This window comes from Orycteropus afer, unplaced genomic scaffold, assembly GCF_000298275.1.
Source record: "Orycteropus afer afer isolate SDZICR_OR568_19922 unplaced genomic scaffold, OryAfe1.0 scaffold00011, whole genome shotgun sequence".
Lineage (NCBI taxonomy): Eukaryota > Metazoa > Chordata > Mammalia > Tubulidentata > Orycteropodidae > Orycteropus > Orycteropus afer.
In genome coordinates, this window is record NW_006921598.1 from 13,726,050 (window position 1) to 13,743,859 (window position 17,810).

General features: G+C 36.2%; 1 protein-coding gene across 1 annotated transcript in view; it reads left to right on the forward strand.

Annotated features, from left to right (window-relative positions):
• The window catches only part of SNX14 (sorting nexin 14), a 172,516-nt gene that overhangs the window by 136,226 nt on the left and 18,480 nt on the right, over window positions 1-17,810 (forward strand). The window contains exons 18-21 of the mRNA XM_007951122.2: window positions 2,640-2,841; window positions 5,692-5,775; window positions 7,527-7,627; window positions 9,831-9,942. Of these exons, the coding sequence (XP_007949313.1) occupies window positions 2,640-2,841; window positions 5,692-5,775; window positions 7,527-7,627; window positions 9,831-9,942 (499 nt within the window). The remainder of the gene's footprint in view (window positions 1-2,639; window positions 2,842-5,691; window positions 5,776-7,526; window positions 7,628-9,830; window positions 9,943-17,810) is intronic.

Consider the following 17,810-nt stretch of genomic DNA (forward strand, 5'->3'; position numbering starts at 1 on the left):
CTTGTGTTTTATTGACTATGCAAAGGCATTTGATTGTGTGGATCATGACAAATTATGGATAACATTGAGAAGAATGGGAATTCCCAAACACTTGATTGTACTCACGAGGAACTTGTACCTTGACCGGGAAGCTGTTGTTCGAACAGAACAATGGGACACTACGTGGTTTAAAATCAAGAAAGGTGTGCGTCAGGGTTGTATTCTTTCCCCACACTTATTCAGTCTATATGCTGAGCAAATAATCTGAGAAGCTGGACTCTGAAAAAAAATGTGGCATCAGGATTAGAGGAGGAATCATTAACTACCTGAGGTACACAGATGATACAACTTTGCTTGCTGAAAGTGAGGATGACTTGAGGCACTTACCGATGAAGTTTGAAGAATACAGTTTGCAGTATGGATTACGTCTCAATATAAAGAAAACAAAAATCCACACAACTGGACCAATGAGCAATATCACAATAAATGGAGAGAAGATTGAGGTTGTCAAAGAATTCTCGTTGCTTCGTTCTACAATCGATGCCAATGGAAGTAGCAGTCAGGACTTTAGATAACGTGTAGCACTGGGAAGGTCAACCACAAAGGAACTGTTTCAAGTGCTGAAGGCAAGGCTGTCTCCTTGAGGACTAAGGTGTGCCTGACACAAGCCATGATATTTCTAGTTGCCTCGTATGCATGTGAGAGCTGGACAGTGAATAAGGATGACCGTAGAAGAGTTGATGCTTTTGAGTTGTGGTGCTGGCGGAGAATGCTGAAAGTACCATGGACTGCTAAAAGAAGTAACCGATCTGTCCTGTTGGAAGTACACCCGAAATGCTCCTTGGAAGCGAGAATGGCCAAACTTCGTCTCACCTATTTTTGTCATGTTGTCAGAAGGGACCATTCCCTGGAGAAGGATGTCATGCTTGGTAGGGTGGAGGGTCGATGAAAGACAGGGAGGCCTTCAACGAGATGGATTGACCAGTGGCTGCGATGATAGGCTCAAGTATAGCAGGGATCATGGAGCTGGTGCAGGATCTGGCAGTGTTTCGTTCTGCTGTGCATGCAGTTGCTATGAGTCGGAAACGACTCTACAGTACCTAACAACAACAACAGAACCACTCTCGGTACCAAATGTGTTAGGCTGGCTTCTCTAGAGCAGCAAAACCAGTAAAGCTTATATATGTATGCATATATAGAGAAATTTCTCTTCAGAAAGTAGCTTACACCCTTATAGAAGCTGGCAATTCCCAAGTTCTTGGATCAAACATCAAGCTGGAGGCTTTTCCCAACTCATGCAGCTGCAGGGGCTGACAAGCTCAAGGTTGGCAGGCAGTATACTGGCTTTTGAGTCCAACGATGTCAAATCCAAGATCTCCAGGCCGAATGGTTGGTTGTTTGGTCACAGACAGTTGTAGGCAGCACAGTGGGATCCCGATCATAGAAGAGTGTCTCATTTTTCCCAGGATGTCCATAAACATATTGGAAGCAGGCCACAACCCTAGGGAAACTCCAATCCAATCATGAGAATAACCCATATCACAACTGTGTAAACCACACAGAATTTTGGTCCAGACAAGTTGACTCACAGCTCCAACTCTCACACTGGGCTATTGAGAATTTCCTAAGTCCTACAGCCTTTGATTCATGTGCCTTAAGAAAAGTGTGATCAAGGTGAGTATGTTTAATATTTTCTCTTTAAGAAGTCTCAGAGATGTCTAGATATCTAGGTGTTCTCTTCCAATTTAATCAGTGAGGCAGTGTTTCTTCTTTCTGTGTATTTCTAAAACATAATTTTTTTTTAATCATTGATCTTCCAGTAATATTTCTTGAAATTTTAATTTTGAAAACTTATATTATTATAATTTTAGAAGCAAGAAGATTAAAATTTTTTTGTTAGTTCCACAGAAATGGATCCTTTTCACATCTTTGTGTAAATTTATTTAGTTCTGCTTTAAAATATACTCACTATGTATTTTTTTGTCTGAATTCAGTCTTTATAATAGAAATATCTGGGTGTATCCATCAAATTTTATTTTAGAGTTTCCATTAGACTGGTTGTTTAATAATGATAAACTGCTCTTCATTTTTTTCAGGTTTTTTATTTTTTTGGAATGAATAGTTTCATTAGAATAAATTCCTAGAAGTGGAATTATTTGGTTGAAGCTGTTCGATGGCTCTATATAAATACTTAACTGCCAAAGCAGTTTCCAGAAAGGTTGTGGCATTATACTTGGAATGAGCAAGATATCACAGATCTGTGCAGTCTCCATCAGTGGCTAATATCACTTACAAAGTTAAACATGCCTAAATGAAAAATATCATCAGTATATTAATTTTTGTTGAATTCTTATAAAGGTTGGACATTTTTAAAAATGTGTGTATTTTTAATATTTTTTTCTAATAATCTCTGAAATGTCTATTCTCTTTCGCATTTCATACATAGGTCATGTAAGAAATCCTGTAGTTGATGCTACTAATTTGTTAGTTTTAACTTTCTCTCTTTACTTTTTTTTAGCAAAAAATTAGATACCAACTCCTCATTTCTGAAGCCTTAAAAATTATAAAACTTGTATAGACATACTGTTTTTTAGTTGAATCTTATATGATGTCATTTTAAAGTTATTAGATGTTAAATCATCCTGATAATTATTTTCCAGATTGAAGAAGGTATTGTTGTGATGGAAGATGATTCTCCAGCAGAAGCTGTTAGCACACCTACTACTCCCCGAAACCTTGCTGCATGGAAAATTAGCATTCCATATGTTGACTTTTTTGAGGATCCCACTTCTGAAAGAAAGGAGAAAAAGGAGAGAATTCCTGTGTTTTGTATTGATGTTGAAAGAAATGATAGACAAGCAGGTAGGAATCTATATGAATGCCTTTCTTAAAAGATGCCCATGAATCTTTTATTATCAGGTATGATAAGCATTTTGTTATTTCTAATTGTTGTTCTTATCTAGAAGTTAAGTGTCTAGAATAGGAAACTGGATAAAAGCTTAGGTTTTCTCTGTTATCAGTTAATTAATCCATTCGGCCAACACTTACTGAGCAGATGCCTACAAGTCACTTGACAATCCAGTGAGGCATTTTATATAATGCTCTTTTAATGGATTTGTTGCCCTCATCATTGGCTGTTACACTAACTGTCATTAATGCATGCAGTACTATGTCAATGCATGCAGTACTATGTCAGGTATTATACAAGTCTAATTAAGACAGCATTTTCTCTCCCTGATTGTCATGAGCTAGTTAGAGTTGATAAAAATACGATCAAATACAACTTTACAGCAAATTTTCTTCATGTTTCACTCTTTTTTCTTTTGATTGTTAGAGGTATAGACTATAATAGAAACAGGGTAAACAGCATCCATAGTAAGATAGTCACTACCTTGGACTTTGTCCAAGAGGTGGGTCAGCTGGTATAAGCAAAAACAAAAAAAGTCATGCACATTTTGGGAATGATGAGCAGAATAATAAAGTTGAGCTCAGTAAGAGGAGGTATCTGTGAGGAAAGAAGGAAAAAACATGACAATGTTAGGAAATTGTTTGGACAGAGAAGTGACTGATGGTATGAAGTTCAGTGCTAATAATTCCCCATGTTTACTTTTTTAAAATATTAGGGGTTATAACTTTTCTCTGAAGGTTGGGCAATCCTACTTGGTAGTGATACTGCCTCGGAAACCCAAGGAGGGGTCGCTATGAGTCGGGGCTGACTCGACGGCAAATAACAACAACAACAACTTTTCTCTGAAGCTGTTGTTATTTCAAGAACATAAATCATAGGAATTGGGAAAGAAGAATGTCAAGAGGAGCTAGCTTAGATTTTTCCTATTATAACTAAATACCAGGCTGGATCTTGCCTCTGTCTGGTTCTGAAGCAGTGCTGCTTGATTTTGCTACAGTTGCTGTTCAGTCTTTCTATGGTCTCTGTTTGCCCTCAACATTCTAACAGATACACAGACAAACCATTGAAGCAGTGAGAGGCTGATTGCATTTTTTAACATCGTTTTGTTTGTACCGTTTGTCTGCTGTTTCTACTGATTGGTATTTTAAGCGTTGGAAAGAACTGAAAAAAGAAAAGCCCTGGGTAGCTTTTAGGTCCATCTCCTTCCTGTACCCAGTACTTAAATCTGGTTTTTCCCATACTGTTCATCTTGTCTATCAGGAAATTGTTTAAAACATTGAACTGTTTAGATATAAATCCCTTTCAGTATAAATAAACAAATTGATATGGGAAGCAGTAACTTCTTTTGGATAGATTTATTTATGATATGCTTTTAAATATTTTGGGAATATACTTTCGTTTTTGCCTTTTTGACATTTATCTATAATTTTTGTGTTTTATTTTAAAAGGTTTGGTTTAATAATGTAAACATAAAATTAAATCCAAAAATATCTTAAAACTTGTATTCCAAAGATAATTTTTGCCAGCTGTGTGTCAGACGTCTCTAGTTTAATGTGTTCTTAGGAAATGTGGCCTGTGAGGGGGAAAAAAAATGTTATTTCCTACATTGTTACAGTATGTGTGGAGTCCCTGGGTGATACTAACAGTTAATACATTGGACTACTAAGTTGGAAGTTTGAGTCCTATAAGAGGTGCTTTGGAAGAAAGCCTGGTGATCTATTGGCAGAAAATCAAAACTCTATGGAATATAGTTGTGCTCTGAGGTCACCATGAGTCAGGTTGTTGTTGTTGTTTTCTTAATGTATAGCAAAATAGTAATGTCAGGATTTTAAGAACCAAAATGCAATGTAATGCACACCTTTAACACCATTGTCAAAGAAGAAAACTAAGACTTGCTTAATAGGTTGTGACTATATCAAGTTGTTTTTTTTCCTGAATCCAGTTTTGAATTGTGGTTTTGGTTGACTTGACCCATTGCATTTTCAAAATTATGCTAGAATGTTATGAGATGCTAATAATAGAAGTTAACATTTTTTGGGGTGCTTACACTATGTTGCTTACTCTTTGTTGTGCACTGTGTAAAAGTGTTTTTGTGAATTATTTTATGTGATAGGTATGATTAGTCCTGCTCTATATCTAAGCAAATCAGGGCACAGTGAGGTTAAGTTATTGTCCAAGGCTACATAGTTAGCAAACAGTGGAAATGGAATTGGAATAGGTAACTTAATTCTAGACATATTCTTTAAACCATTAGTTTATACTGTGCTGTCTAATTTGATAGCCTTTAGCTCATGTGGCATTAAAATGAAAATTTCAGTTCTTTAGTTGTGTAAGTACGTTTCAAGTGCTCAGTAGCCACCTGGAGCTGTATTAGTCAATGCAGACATCTAAATTTTTCATGATTGCAGGAAGTTCTGTTGGACAGTGCGTGCTATTCTGTATTAGATCAGGACAGTTTGCTAAATAGTATTGAGATCTAAGTATCTGTTACACATTTTTCTCAACACATATCTTTTTTGTGAACGTAATTTCTTATTTTCCTCCAGCTGTGTGATTCCATTGTTAAAAAAGATAAATGTTCTTGAGTAACTTCATAGATAGATGATATTTATCAACCTTTTCTCAGTAATTTAAAATTAAAATGTGGTATAAAATATTTTAATAGTGTGATGCCAAAAAAGTAATAAATTATGAAGACTCAAATAATTTCCAACTTTGTGTACTTAGTGTTTTAAATACTGTATCCTTTCAGTAGTAGGTTATGAAAGTATTTGTTATTCAATGTATATTCATTCAATTTACAGTTGGGCATGAGCCTGAACATTGGTCTGTCTATAGAAGATATCTTGAATTCTATGTACTTGAATCAAAACTAACAGAATTTCATGGTAGGTTGTTCTTTTTTTAATAAAACTTTACATTTCAATATTAGCCTTCTGGAGTGCAGGTGTGCCAAATTAGATTTTGATTTTAAGAAGTTCTAGCAAAGAAATTTATCTTTGGCACTGATACGCACTCTTACTGAAAAGCACTATGGTGTGGACTGCCAAAAGAAAGAACAAATCAGTCTTAGGAAAAATATAACCAGAATGCTCCTTGGAAGCAAGAATGGTGGGACTCCGGCTTCTTTACTTTGGACGTGTCATCAGGAAAGACTGATGTCTGAAGAAGGGCATCGTGTCTGGTAAGGTAGTGAGCCAACTAAAATGAGGAAAATCCTCAACGAGATAGATTGACACAGTAGCGACCACAGTGGACTCAAACATAAAAATAATTATGATGATGCCCAGAACCAGGCAATGCTTTGTTCTGTTATACATGACCTCATGTTATACATGAGGTCACCATGAGTTGGAGCTGACACAGCTGTAACTACCAACAACAACAGGATGTAGATAGAGAGTAGTAAGAATGTACTGTTTTTATTTTCTTATTTTTGCTTATCAGTATTCTAAAACTTTTTATAATGTACATTTATTTTTTTAATAATAAAAATTAAAAGGTACCTATTATTTAACTGTATTTTAAGTTTAATTTTTTTTTTTATTTTGAAGTGACAGAATTTAAACCAGGCATTTCAAGGTTGCTTTTGTTCTTGTATCATCATCTTCCTGGGTAAACATGTTTGCTGTGCATCATGGAGAATGTCCCAATTTAGCTCTTAGATTTAGATATAGAAACAAAACTTGTAGTTGAAGGTTTCTTTTGAGGGTAGATCAGTTGGAAAAGGAGCACTTTCTTCTTAGTTCTTTCTCATGTTCTCATTTATTTATTTTTGTTAATGTCAGCAATATAGTGAAGAAGCAGTTCTAGCCATTTTGTATGTAGGTTAGTGAGTTTGAGTGTTCTTAGTAATTTTATTTTAGAAAAGCTCTGTGGAGTGTCCCTTGATCCAGATTTAGATTGGTTCTGAATTGAGAAGAGTGGGGAACCTTCTTTATCGTACTATAAGAGCTAAGGGTATCATAAGGAGATTATCACAGGAAGACAGAAAATACAAGAACCTACTCCATAGCTTGTCTTCAAATGGTTTTTCTCTTTTGTCTCTTCCAATCTGATGCAAAGCCATCCTTGTCTTGTTCTTTCTCTGAGAACTTTTCTGATTTATAACTGAGAAAAGATAAGTTATCTACAACCTTGAAGTCCCAGACCAGCCAAAGTTATTTGGATTCCCAACAGTATTGTTCCTTTTGGATACTGAACTTTCAAAGTCAGCCTTATTTAAGAAAGCATGGTCTTGGTTTTAAATTGTGTTTTTATGTTTATATAGCATTGACAAATGCTACCAATTTTTCCATGAGGGAGCAAGTATTTCTTCAGAAATCCTGTCGTATAGAATTCTGCTGATTTCAAAATAACCTCATGATCATTTTTTAGAGCTATATTAATAGTTAGAAGGCAGTCTCTTGCAAAGAAGAGTGATTGTTGAAATAGAGTAATATTTTGAACATCATTATATACTCAAGTTCTTTGGTCTGGCCTTCTGACTTGAAGTTCTCTGATGTTATGAAGGTTACTTAAAGGATAATGTATCACTCTGAGGCAGCATTGTGAATCTTAATTTGCCATAGTAAATTTATCAATTAGGTGTTTAATATAGAAGTAGGGCTGTAATAACTTTAATATATACCATTTTCAGGCACATTTCCTGATGCCCAGCTTCCTTCTAAGAGGATCATTGGCCCTAAAAATTATGAATTCTTAAAGTCAAAGAGAGAAGAATTTCAGGAATATCTACAGGTATAGCATCAATGATACCATTTAATTTAAAAGATCATTAATCATAGCATTCTCTTATTTTTCTCTTGCATAGATATGCTTTGCTTTACAAATACCTGTCTGTGGATTTTTAAATTTTTCTTTTTTTTTTCCCATGTGGATTTTAAAATGAGTTTTTGCCAACAGAATTCTGTTTTTATTTTTTATTTTTAAATGGATACCTAGTGAAATACTAAGTGTTTTCTTAGTAGAAAAATGTATTGAGCTTAGTTTAAAATTTTTGGCATGAGAAGTTAATAAAAAAAGAAATAAAAAAAATTTGGTATAAAATATTCAATATATTCTAAGAATACATGGGGTAGTTTTTGTTACTGTCTTTTTTGTTTGATTTTGTTTTGATTTTAGCACTTTGTGAACTTTGGACTCCTCTCCCCTGTTTTGATCCTCAGGCCTTTTTCATTTTCAGTGCACAGGTGTTTTTCCATTTTCTGGGATTTCCTGACTGGCATTCACCTCTTGGAATTGGATTTCCATTTTTCTAAGTGTGTGCCCATATATTGTGTAAACAATGTAATTGGTGTATTACTCCAGTAGATGGTGCAATCATCAAAAAAGTTACTTGTTTGAGACTTCTGGCTCTCCAAAATTAATTACTATCTTTCTTTGTCAAATGGATAAGACTAAAAATAAGATAGTTTTATTTGTTTTAAAAAGAAGGTCTTTTTAAATTTAGCCATGGAAATTTGTAGTTTTTTATTAAGTGTTAATTCAGTAAAATTTGGATGCCCTTAATCAAAAAATATATACATTTTAAATTAAAAATACTCAGCTATGTAAAGGGGTATTTATATTTTATTTTCTGTACTTGAAACAGTTGAATGCTTTTAATTCAGAAAGTATTTTCTGTATAATGTTTTGGTAGTATGAGTTAAAATATGAAATTAACTGTTAATTGCTACAAGGATGTTTGAATACAGCATATATTAATCTGTGTCTTTATCAATACCATTAATACATTATTTGAATAGACTGTTTTGAAGGAAGGTTGGGCAATCTACTTCCATAGTGATACCTCCTTGAAAATGCAAAGAGGGGTTGCTGTGAGTCGGGTCCGACGTGCTGGCACAAAACGACAACAACAAGAAGAATTAAAGAACTTCATTTAAGAAGAAATATTTTCTGATTGTATGGAGTTAAATTATGTGTTACTGTACTGATACTTAGCTGGTGACACAGGGATTAAAGTGGTCGGTTGCTACCAAAAGGTCGGCGGTTTGAACCTACCAGCCACTTCTTGGGAGAAAGATGTGGGAGTCTTCTTCCATAAAGATTACAGCCCTGGAAACCCTATGGAGCAGTTCTCTGTTCTTTAGGGTCACTATGAGTTGTAATCGACTTGATGGCAGTAGGCTGGGGTTTTGGTTTGGTACTGATATTTTGTTTATGTAGATTTTTGTTCGTGGGTAAGAGGGTGTTTGGCTTTAAAAATCTTTTTATCTTGAAAGAAAATAGTATTCCAAGAATAGCAGCAAGCAGATTTTCCAAGTAATTATTTCACATTTAGCTTTCTACAGAACCCTTTGTGCCAATTTCTTTTAATGGTCAAGAAAGTTGTATATTGTAACTCTTATTTTATAGTTGCAGAACTGAGAAAGAATATTAGTTAATGTTTATTCTTTTGTGTATGTGAAGTACTGTGCTAACTGTTTTATATAACAACACTATAAAGTGCAGGTAGTGTTATCACCATTTTACAGATGAGGTAGTTTAGGAACTTTTCTAGGATCCCCTAGCTATGGGAGCTCTGGTAGCATAGTGGCTAAGGCACTTGACTGCTAACTAGAAGGCTGGCGGTTCAAACCCACCAGCCACTCCTCGGAAGGAAGATAGAGCAATCTACTTCCGTAGTGATACTGCCTCGGAAACCCAAGGAGGGGTCACTATGAGTCAGGTCGACTTGATGGCACATAACAACAACAACTAGCTAGTAAATGGTAGAGCTAGGATTCAGAGACATGTATCTGCCTGTAGAGGCTGAGGTCTTCACGTACTGTGCTGTGGAATTCCCTCTATAAGTGAAGCCTTTTTGCTATTTTGTAAATTAAATAGCTCTTGAGCTTTTCTTAGTTTTTTTTTTTTTTTTTTTAAAGTTACTTCGATGTCATTTAGATCATCATTCTTGATTTTTAAATTGTTTTTTTTTTCTTCTTTTTTTCAATTTAAGAAACTTTTGCAGCATCCAGAACTGAGTAATAGTCAACTTCTGGCAGATTTTCTCTCCCCCAATGGTGGGGAAACACAGTTTCTTGATAAAATACTACCAGATGTAAATCTTGGTAAGTCCATTTAAAGAATCATATGTAAGAGGATAAACTGAAGGAAAAAGAAATGAGCATTTTCAGATTCACTGGTTACTTTATAAAAATGTGTCTAATTCCAGAGGGCTTTATTTCTGCCTTTAGAAATAGGTTGTCAGATGAAGACTTTAGTGCGTCTATCTGTGAACTTTGATTATTTAAACAGTTATTACTAGCCATATGCTCTGTCATAGAAAATTTTCTTATCCAATGTCTTTTTGCCTTATTTTTTGAACCAAAGTGTAAGAAAAGTAATGATGATGTTTTCAACATAGATAAATATGTGTTTTTATCACATATATATGAATGGCTATAGTCTTTGAAGCTTCTTATAAAATACTTAACAAAGACCAAATATGTTGACATTTGATTCAGTTTAATACTTGATTGCTTTCTCCTATATCTTTTTTAAAGTTATATTCTTCTGTATTTTGTGTTTTAAAACATAAATATTCCTTAAATCCTAATTTTCCTTGAGTATATTATAGTAGTAATTCACATAAGGAAGCTTTGTATAAACTGGTTTTTTTAACTAATCTTACTAGTATTCTGAGAAAATTTCATTCTGTGGTACTTCTCTACATGTATTTTATTTAAAGCGTAATTGTTGGCTGTAAAATTCTAGCATTGAATATGCATTATGAGGTAAACTGTGTGGAAGCCTTTCTTCTTTCAGTATTTTAATTTGTTTTCATTAACAATTTAGAAAAATAATTTTGGTAAATAAAATCTTGATCCTTAGTTTCAAAGTAACTTTGTAATTAGTGAGATAATTTTGTAGGTCCATAGATTATCCCATTTTCACTAGTACTGTTTTAAAGGAAATTAAAGATGTGCCAGAAATCTTACACTTGCTCTGTTTTTTTAATTGATTTTTATTATGGCAGATATAAAATCCATAGTCAAAGCACAGGTAACTGGGAGAGGGAAACCAGTTCTTAAAAAATTTTAAACCTTTCCTTGACTTTTTATAATAATGGACTAATAGAATATTTGCCCTTCTATGATTGACTTATTGAGAGTGAAACCATTTTATTTTAATTATTCCTGTTACAGATTGAAGATAGCTTTTTTTTTTAAATTGGGTCAAAGTTTACAGAGCAAATTCATTTTCCATACAACAGTTCGTACACATTTTGTTTCATGACATTGATTGCAAGCCCCAGAATATAATAGCTCTCTCCCCACTTCTTCCTCATGGTTGTCCTTTCACTGTATCCTTTCCCATGCAGTCCCACCCTCTGAGCTTCTCCCTGTGCAAATACTGCCCTTCTAATCACCTATCGTTGATTGTTCTAAAGCATGTACCTACCTGATGTTAATGTTCATCCCACATGCCTGTCTTATTTGGCTGGATGCCATGGGAGTGAGTTCAATTCCAGGCCCAAAGGGTGACTAGGGGCCATAGTCTTGGGGGTTTCACCAGCCTCTTTCAGACCAGTAAGCCTGGTCTTTTTATGACTTTGAGTCCACATTTTTCTTCCACTCTGTTCATGATCTCCTATTTTGATCCCTTCTGAGTGGTTGACATTATTAGCAGGCAACATCTAGTTCTTCTGGTCTCAGGGTCATGCATGCTGTGGTTTGTGTTGTCCACCAGTCCCTTGGACTCATTGTTTACATGTGTCTTTGGTTTTCTTCATTCTTCTTTGCTTTAGAAGAGGAGAGACCAATTGTTTCATCTTAGATGGCCACTTGCAAACTTTTAAGACCTTTATCACTACTTACCAAAGTAGGATGTAGAACAATGTTTTTGTGTAGTATGTTATGCCAGTTGAGTTTGATGTCCTCCACAACTATGGGCCCAAGCCTGTGGACCCAGTGACCAATTCCCTCAGGGTGTTTGGCTGTGGCTGAGAAGTTATCATAACTTTAACCCATTAGCTATATTAGAGCATTCTTATAGTACATAAAAATATGTATGTAGAAATATCATCTGCAAAATTTATATATGGTCATGGGCATGTTCCCTTTTGCCTAGATATACCTGATCATTCAGCCTCTATGAATGCAGTATTGTGCATGTAAAAGTGTTCATCTTTGTTGTCTGTACCTCTTTTTGCCTTCCTTTTCCTTGAGTTGCTGTGTTGTTCACTCACTTTTGGTATGTTGCCTTTCCTGAAGGTAGTATTTTTTGAAGATAATGTTTCATAAAATGATTCTGTGTTGTAATACTTGAGCATCTAATGCTAGTTATCACTTTTGGATGAATTATTTACTTATATATAGTTTGTCTAAATAGTGATGAGGTAACAGAAACCCAGGTAGATTGTCTTCTCTAACCATTAATGTATTACACATATTATAACCATACACACACACACAAGAAATTTTAAAAAGGATCGATTGACTTAGTGGCAGTGGGTTTTTGGTTTGGTAGTTCTAAAATTTTTAATGAATTGTCTCATAGACCTCCCAGAATGCACACATCCTGCTCTGGAGACCACTGGTTTAAGAAACTTAATCCCCATTCCATGCCATTGTCAGTGATTTCATTGCTATGTTGTTACATTCTAGGTAGAGTTGCTTACTCCCCACTTTTCTTGACCCCTTTTGCAGTGTCTTCTTTCCTTGAGAAGTTCTTCTCTTCTGGCTTTTATTAACACATACTGACTTATTTCTCTTTCTGTTCCTCCATTTCTGCCCTACCCAAGCCTCCTCTATGCCCACACCTAAATACAGGTGTTTCCCAAGGCTCAGTCCTTAATTTTCTTCCTGCCAGTCTCAACAATTTTAGTTCTTACCTATGTGAAGATGGCATTGTTTCCCAAATGCAGTCTGACCTTTAGTTATACTTTCCCAATAACCAGTTAGATATTACCTCCTGATACCCCATCATATTCTTGGAACCCATATCTAACTAAATCTATTAATGGCTTACAATCATTCATGCTTATAAAACATTAGCATTACCTAATGCTCACACTAAGCAATTAGTTTTCAAATTCCATCAGTTTTACTTTTTGGTATATTAATACTTTTTTTTTTTTTCTTCTTTTTTAATCTTTACTACTGTCTCAATTCAGGTTTTCATTGTGTCTTGTTTGGACTATAGTAAATTTCCTGACTAGTCTCCTAAGTTCCCGTCGTCTTCCTATGTACCAGTTCATCCCATATACCAGTTCATCCCATATACCATGGCTAGATTAACCTTCTTTTTAAAGCATAGCTTTGATCATGTCTGAAACCTTTGATCATGTCTGAAAACTTTGGTGGCTTTCTCTTTGTCACCACATTAAATCTTTAATCTGGAGTCCTGTGAAAATCATTATGTGGTTAGATACCAATATACCTTTCCAGTTTTGTCTTTTATTATTTCCTTTTACCCTTTGTTGTTGTTGTTGTTGTTGTTATGTGCCGTCGAGTCGGCCCCGACTCATAGCGACCCCTCCTTGGGTTTCCGAGGCAGCATCACTACGGAAGTAGGATTGCCCAACCTTCCTTCCGAGGAGTGGCAAAATTGAATTCCTTATATTCTTTTGCCTTAGTACCTTTATTTATACTATTTTCTTCCCCCTTAAGTGCCTTTCCACTATATGTTTGTATGTATTACCCATATTTGAAGGTATAGTTTAAAAGAGGGAGCTCTGGTAGCATAGTGGCTAAGATACTTGCCTGCTAACCAGACGGCTGGCGGTTCAAACCCACCAGCCACTCCTCAGAAGGAAGGTTGGGCAATACTACTTCCGTAGTGATACTGCCTCGGAAACCCAAGGAGGGGTCGCTATGAGTCGGGTCCGACTCGACGGCACATAACAACAACAACAAAAGTTTAAAAGAAAGAAACAACTGATTCTTCTTAAGGGATCAGGAAAGACTTTCTTAGGAAAGTCTTATTTGTCTAGATCTTGAAAAAGGAGGAGATGGATGAGGTCATCCCAATTGGAGGGAATGTCATGTACAGAGGCATGGAAGAAGGAGACAGTTGGGAATATTTGGAGAGTAGGTCACATGTTCAGGGAGTGAGGCTAGAAAGGTAAGTTAGACCAGGTGTGTCAGTAAGGAATTTGGAATTGATCTCAGGGGTCACTGGTAGGTTTTAAATGATTGTAACTTTGTCAGATTTGAGTTTCAGAAATATAGCCCTAATAGCAGTTTAGAGGAGGGTGTTAGAGGAATTTAAAATCAGTATCTGGGACTAAATCTAGCAAGACTATGTATGTGTGAGACCATACATAGTTAGGCGGAACCCATCCATACAGGAAAAATTTTTAAATTTTGTTAAGGGATATTAAAGATCCATGTGAATTGAAATCATATTTATTGTTGAGCAGCTGCAATATTATAAAGATGTAAATTTTAGATATAATGCAGTCCTAGTCAAAATCCAACAATGAGAGAGAGAGAGAAATTTGATAAGCTGAGTCTATAATTTATAAGATCTGACCAAATAGCTAAGAAACTTTAAAGGAAGGGGGTTGGATAACTCTTGTCTTATGTCTTGACTTATAAACTAGATAGTGGTGGTGGTGGTGTTTGTTGGGTGCCATCAACTGATTCTAGCTCATGGTGACCCCATGTAACAGAGTTGAGCTGCTCCATGGAGTTTTTGTGTCTGTCATCTTTACGGAAGTAGATTGCCAGGTGGTTTTCCTGTGGAGCTGCTGGGTGGGGTCAGCCTAACTTTTCAGTTAGTAGTCAAACACTTAAACAGGGCTCTTTTTATATTAATTAATAATTTGTACCACCAGGGCTCCTTTTATAGTAATTAATAAACCCATGGACGAAAACAGAGAGCCCCCAAACAGACCCAGACATCTGTGATTTGTGAGAGGTGGCACTACAGAAGAATGAGGAAGGAACCAACATTTTAAAAAATGCTGCTGGAGGCATATGAACTGAATATTTACATTAGGTAGATACCCTCCTTGAAGAGAGCAATCATGAGAGAATAGAAGGGCTGTGTATGCACAGGGAGACAGCTGGGGGTGGGGGCAGGAGTGCATGGGAGGGAAGGACACAGGTTAGAGGTAACTATGGGGAGGAAATAAGAGGGGAGCTGTTCCATTGTGGGAAATTGCAGACAATGGATTTGCTTTGTAAATTTTCACCCAAATCACAATAAAAATTTAAAAAAAAAAGTGCTGCTGGGACAATTGGGTATAAACACCTATTCACTTATCGACTGTCTCATTTGACATTTTGCATTTACAACAATAGAAAAAAATCTGTTATCTAACTATTTTGCACATTAATGAGGAGCTGAGGTAAGAGTTGGGAGGAAGAGAAGAAGGGTAAGTTTTGTGAGAGGGAGCAAGGTCACCTAGGCTACCAGCCATTCATTTTTACCCAGGTTTGGAGAAAGAACTGGGCTGGGCTGTGGCTAGTAGTGCATGGTAGGTGGGCAGTATGCATGCACAGGAGGTGGAGTTTGTGAGAGGGAATGAGGTCATTGGGGCTGCATTGGTTCTTATTACCCAAGTTGGGCAGAGGAACATGGGGCAGGTGGGCAGCATGCAGGGAGGTGGTGGGAACCAGGGCTGCAAGAATTGGGCAGGGGCTTGAAAGTCTCTTCCAAAGAGACCTTTCTGCCATCTCTGTCAGGCCCAGGTGGCCAGGTCTTACCTACTCACAGGCCCTGGAGCCTCCTGCCAAGGCCTATCTCTGGGGCTGGCTGATCTTCCAGAAGGGAAAAATGAAGCATGGAGGGCTGTGCAGAGGGCTGGAGTATGGCCAGATATTGGTGGGCCCTAGCTGCTCTCCGGAGGCGTCAAGCAATCCCTGACCACCACCACCACCCCTAACCTCCTGCGGACTCCACGGTGGTGGAGAAGGGGGCCCTGCTGTGCCTTGTGCATCCTGAGTTGTGATGGACACCTGAGACACAGTGAGCAATGAAGAGTGGTAGGGACACCAGTGCCAGACATGAGGTGGCCAGGCTCTCGTATAACACCAATTTTCGTGTAATAACCTGGTCTTTGGAACCTAATCAAGTCATTATATAAGTGAGGAGTAGGTGTATTTCAACTCATACCAAAAAAATTCCATTTAGGAAACCTATAAAGGTTTTAAAAGATTATATAAGAGAATAGCTTCATGATCCTATTCTAAGAATAGGGAAAGATTTTAATGTCTTTCATTTATGTGCTAAGCAAAATTTATTTTTTTCAGTGTATATTTATATATGTATTTTTATAAAAATACTTAGAAGAAGGCCATTGTTATCAGTAGCTGTAATCTGAATATTGTTGTGTTGAGATGACAGAGTAGACACAAAGTTTACAGAACAAATGAAGCAAAAAGCCAGGTACAAATTGTCATCACTTTCACAAAACAGATTTTTTAAAAGCACTAATAAGATAAAATATCTACAATGCTAGCTATGCTAAAATTAAAACTTTTATTCATAAAAAGAAGCCATAAAGACCATGAAAAGACAGCTACACAGTGGGAAAATATATCTGAATGACAAAACCAAGAAAAGACTTGGATCTAGAGCACATAAAGAATTTACACAGTTTAGAAAGAAGACAATACAACAAAAATGGGTGAAAACTTGAAAAGGCTGTCACAAAAAGAAATATAAATAGCCTAGGAACTCTGGTAGCCTAGTGCCTAAAGCACTTGACTGCTAACCAGAAAGCAGGCAGTTCAAACCCACTAGCCACTCCTCGAAGGAAGGTTGGGCAATCTACTTCCATAGTGATACTACCTCGGACACCCAAGGAGGGGTCTCTATGAGTCAGGTCTGACTCTATGGCACATAACAACAACAAATAAATATACGGAAAGATGCCCAATTTGGTTAGTACAGGAAATCAAATTAAAATCCTATTGAGATAACCCCAGACTGGTGAAAGCAAAAAAAGGTACAACGATACCATGTGCCAAGCGTTGATGCAGATATGAAGCAAAAAAAACTCTCATACACAGTTAGTGGGAAAACCATTTATAAAACCAGTTCGAAAAACAGTTTAGCATTTTGAATGACTCGGCAGTTCCCTTCTGATGTCTATGCTGTGGAATCTTTATGAATATTTGTAGCAGCATTATGTGTAGTAGCCCAAACTAGAAACAATGCAAATGTTTATCAGCAGTAGAATGGACAGATAAATTATGGTTAGGTTCATAACATTAAATATGTAGCAATAAAAATGATTAAACTATAGTTCATGAGTTAGAATTGACTCTCGTGACAAGTAACAACAACAACTTGCTCAGTGTGGGTAGCAACTTGCAAAAGTGTGGATAAATCTTAGAAACATAACTGTTGAATGAAAAAAGCAAAACATAAAAGAATACATACATTAAGATTTCATTTATATAAAACTTAAAAACCGGCCAAACGAATAGAAGCTGGAAACATTTGAATAAAATTATTTAAAAGTAATGATGAGGAAAAGTCATATTTCTAAATCTATTTTATGTTATTTTCAGTATGCACATGGAATTAAATTGATTAATTAAATATTGCAAATAATCATTTGACTTTTGTCTGCATCTCCCAATATTAATACATTCAGTTATGCCAAAATATTTGGTGTGTATATGTGGGGAGCACGGGTGAGAGGAAATGTTAGGACACTATAGTGGATTACATATGGTACTTAGAAGATAGAATTATACTTACTAGGTTTGACTGAAGGATAAGAAATGATCAAGGATGACCCAAGGTTCAGTTTAAAGAGCTGATGAATGCAGTTGTTACTTGCAGAGATAGGGGATAAATTTAAATCCATGAATGGGAGAGGGAGTTGGTTTGCATGCTTTCAAGTAATCTCTGTTTTTATTATTAATGTGTCCTGACTGCTCACCAGAAGGCTGGCGGTTCAAACCCACCAGCCACTCCTCGGAAGGAAGGTTGGGCAATCCTCCTTCCGTAGTGATACTGCCTCGGAAACCCAAGG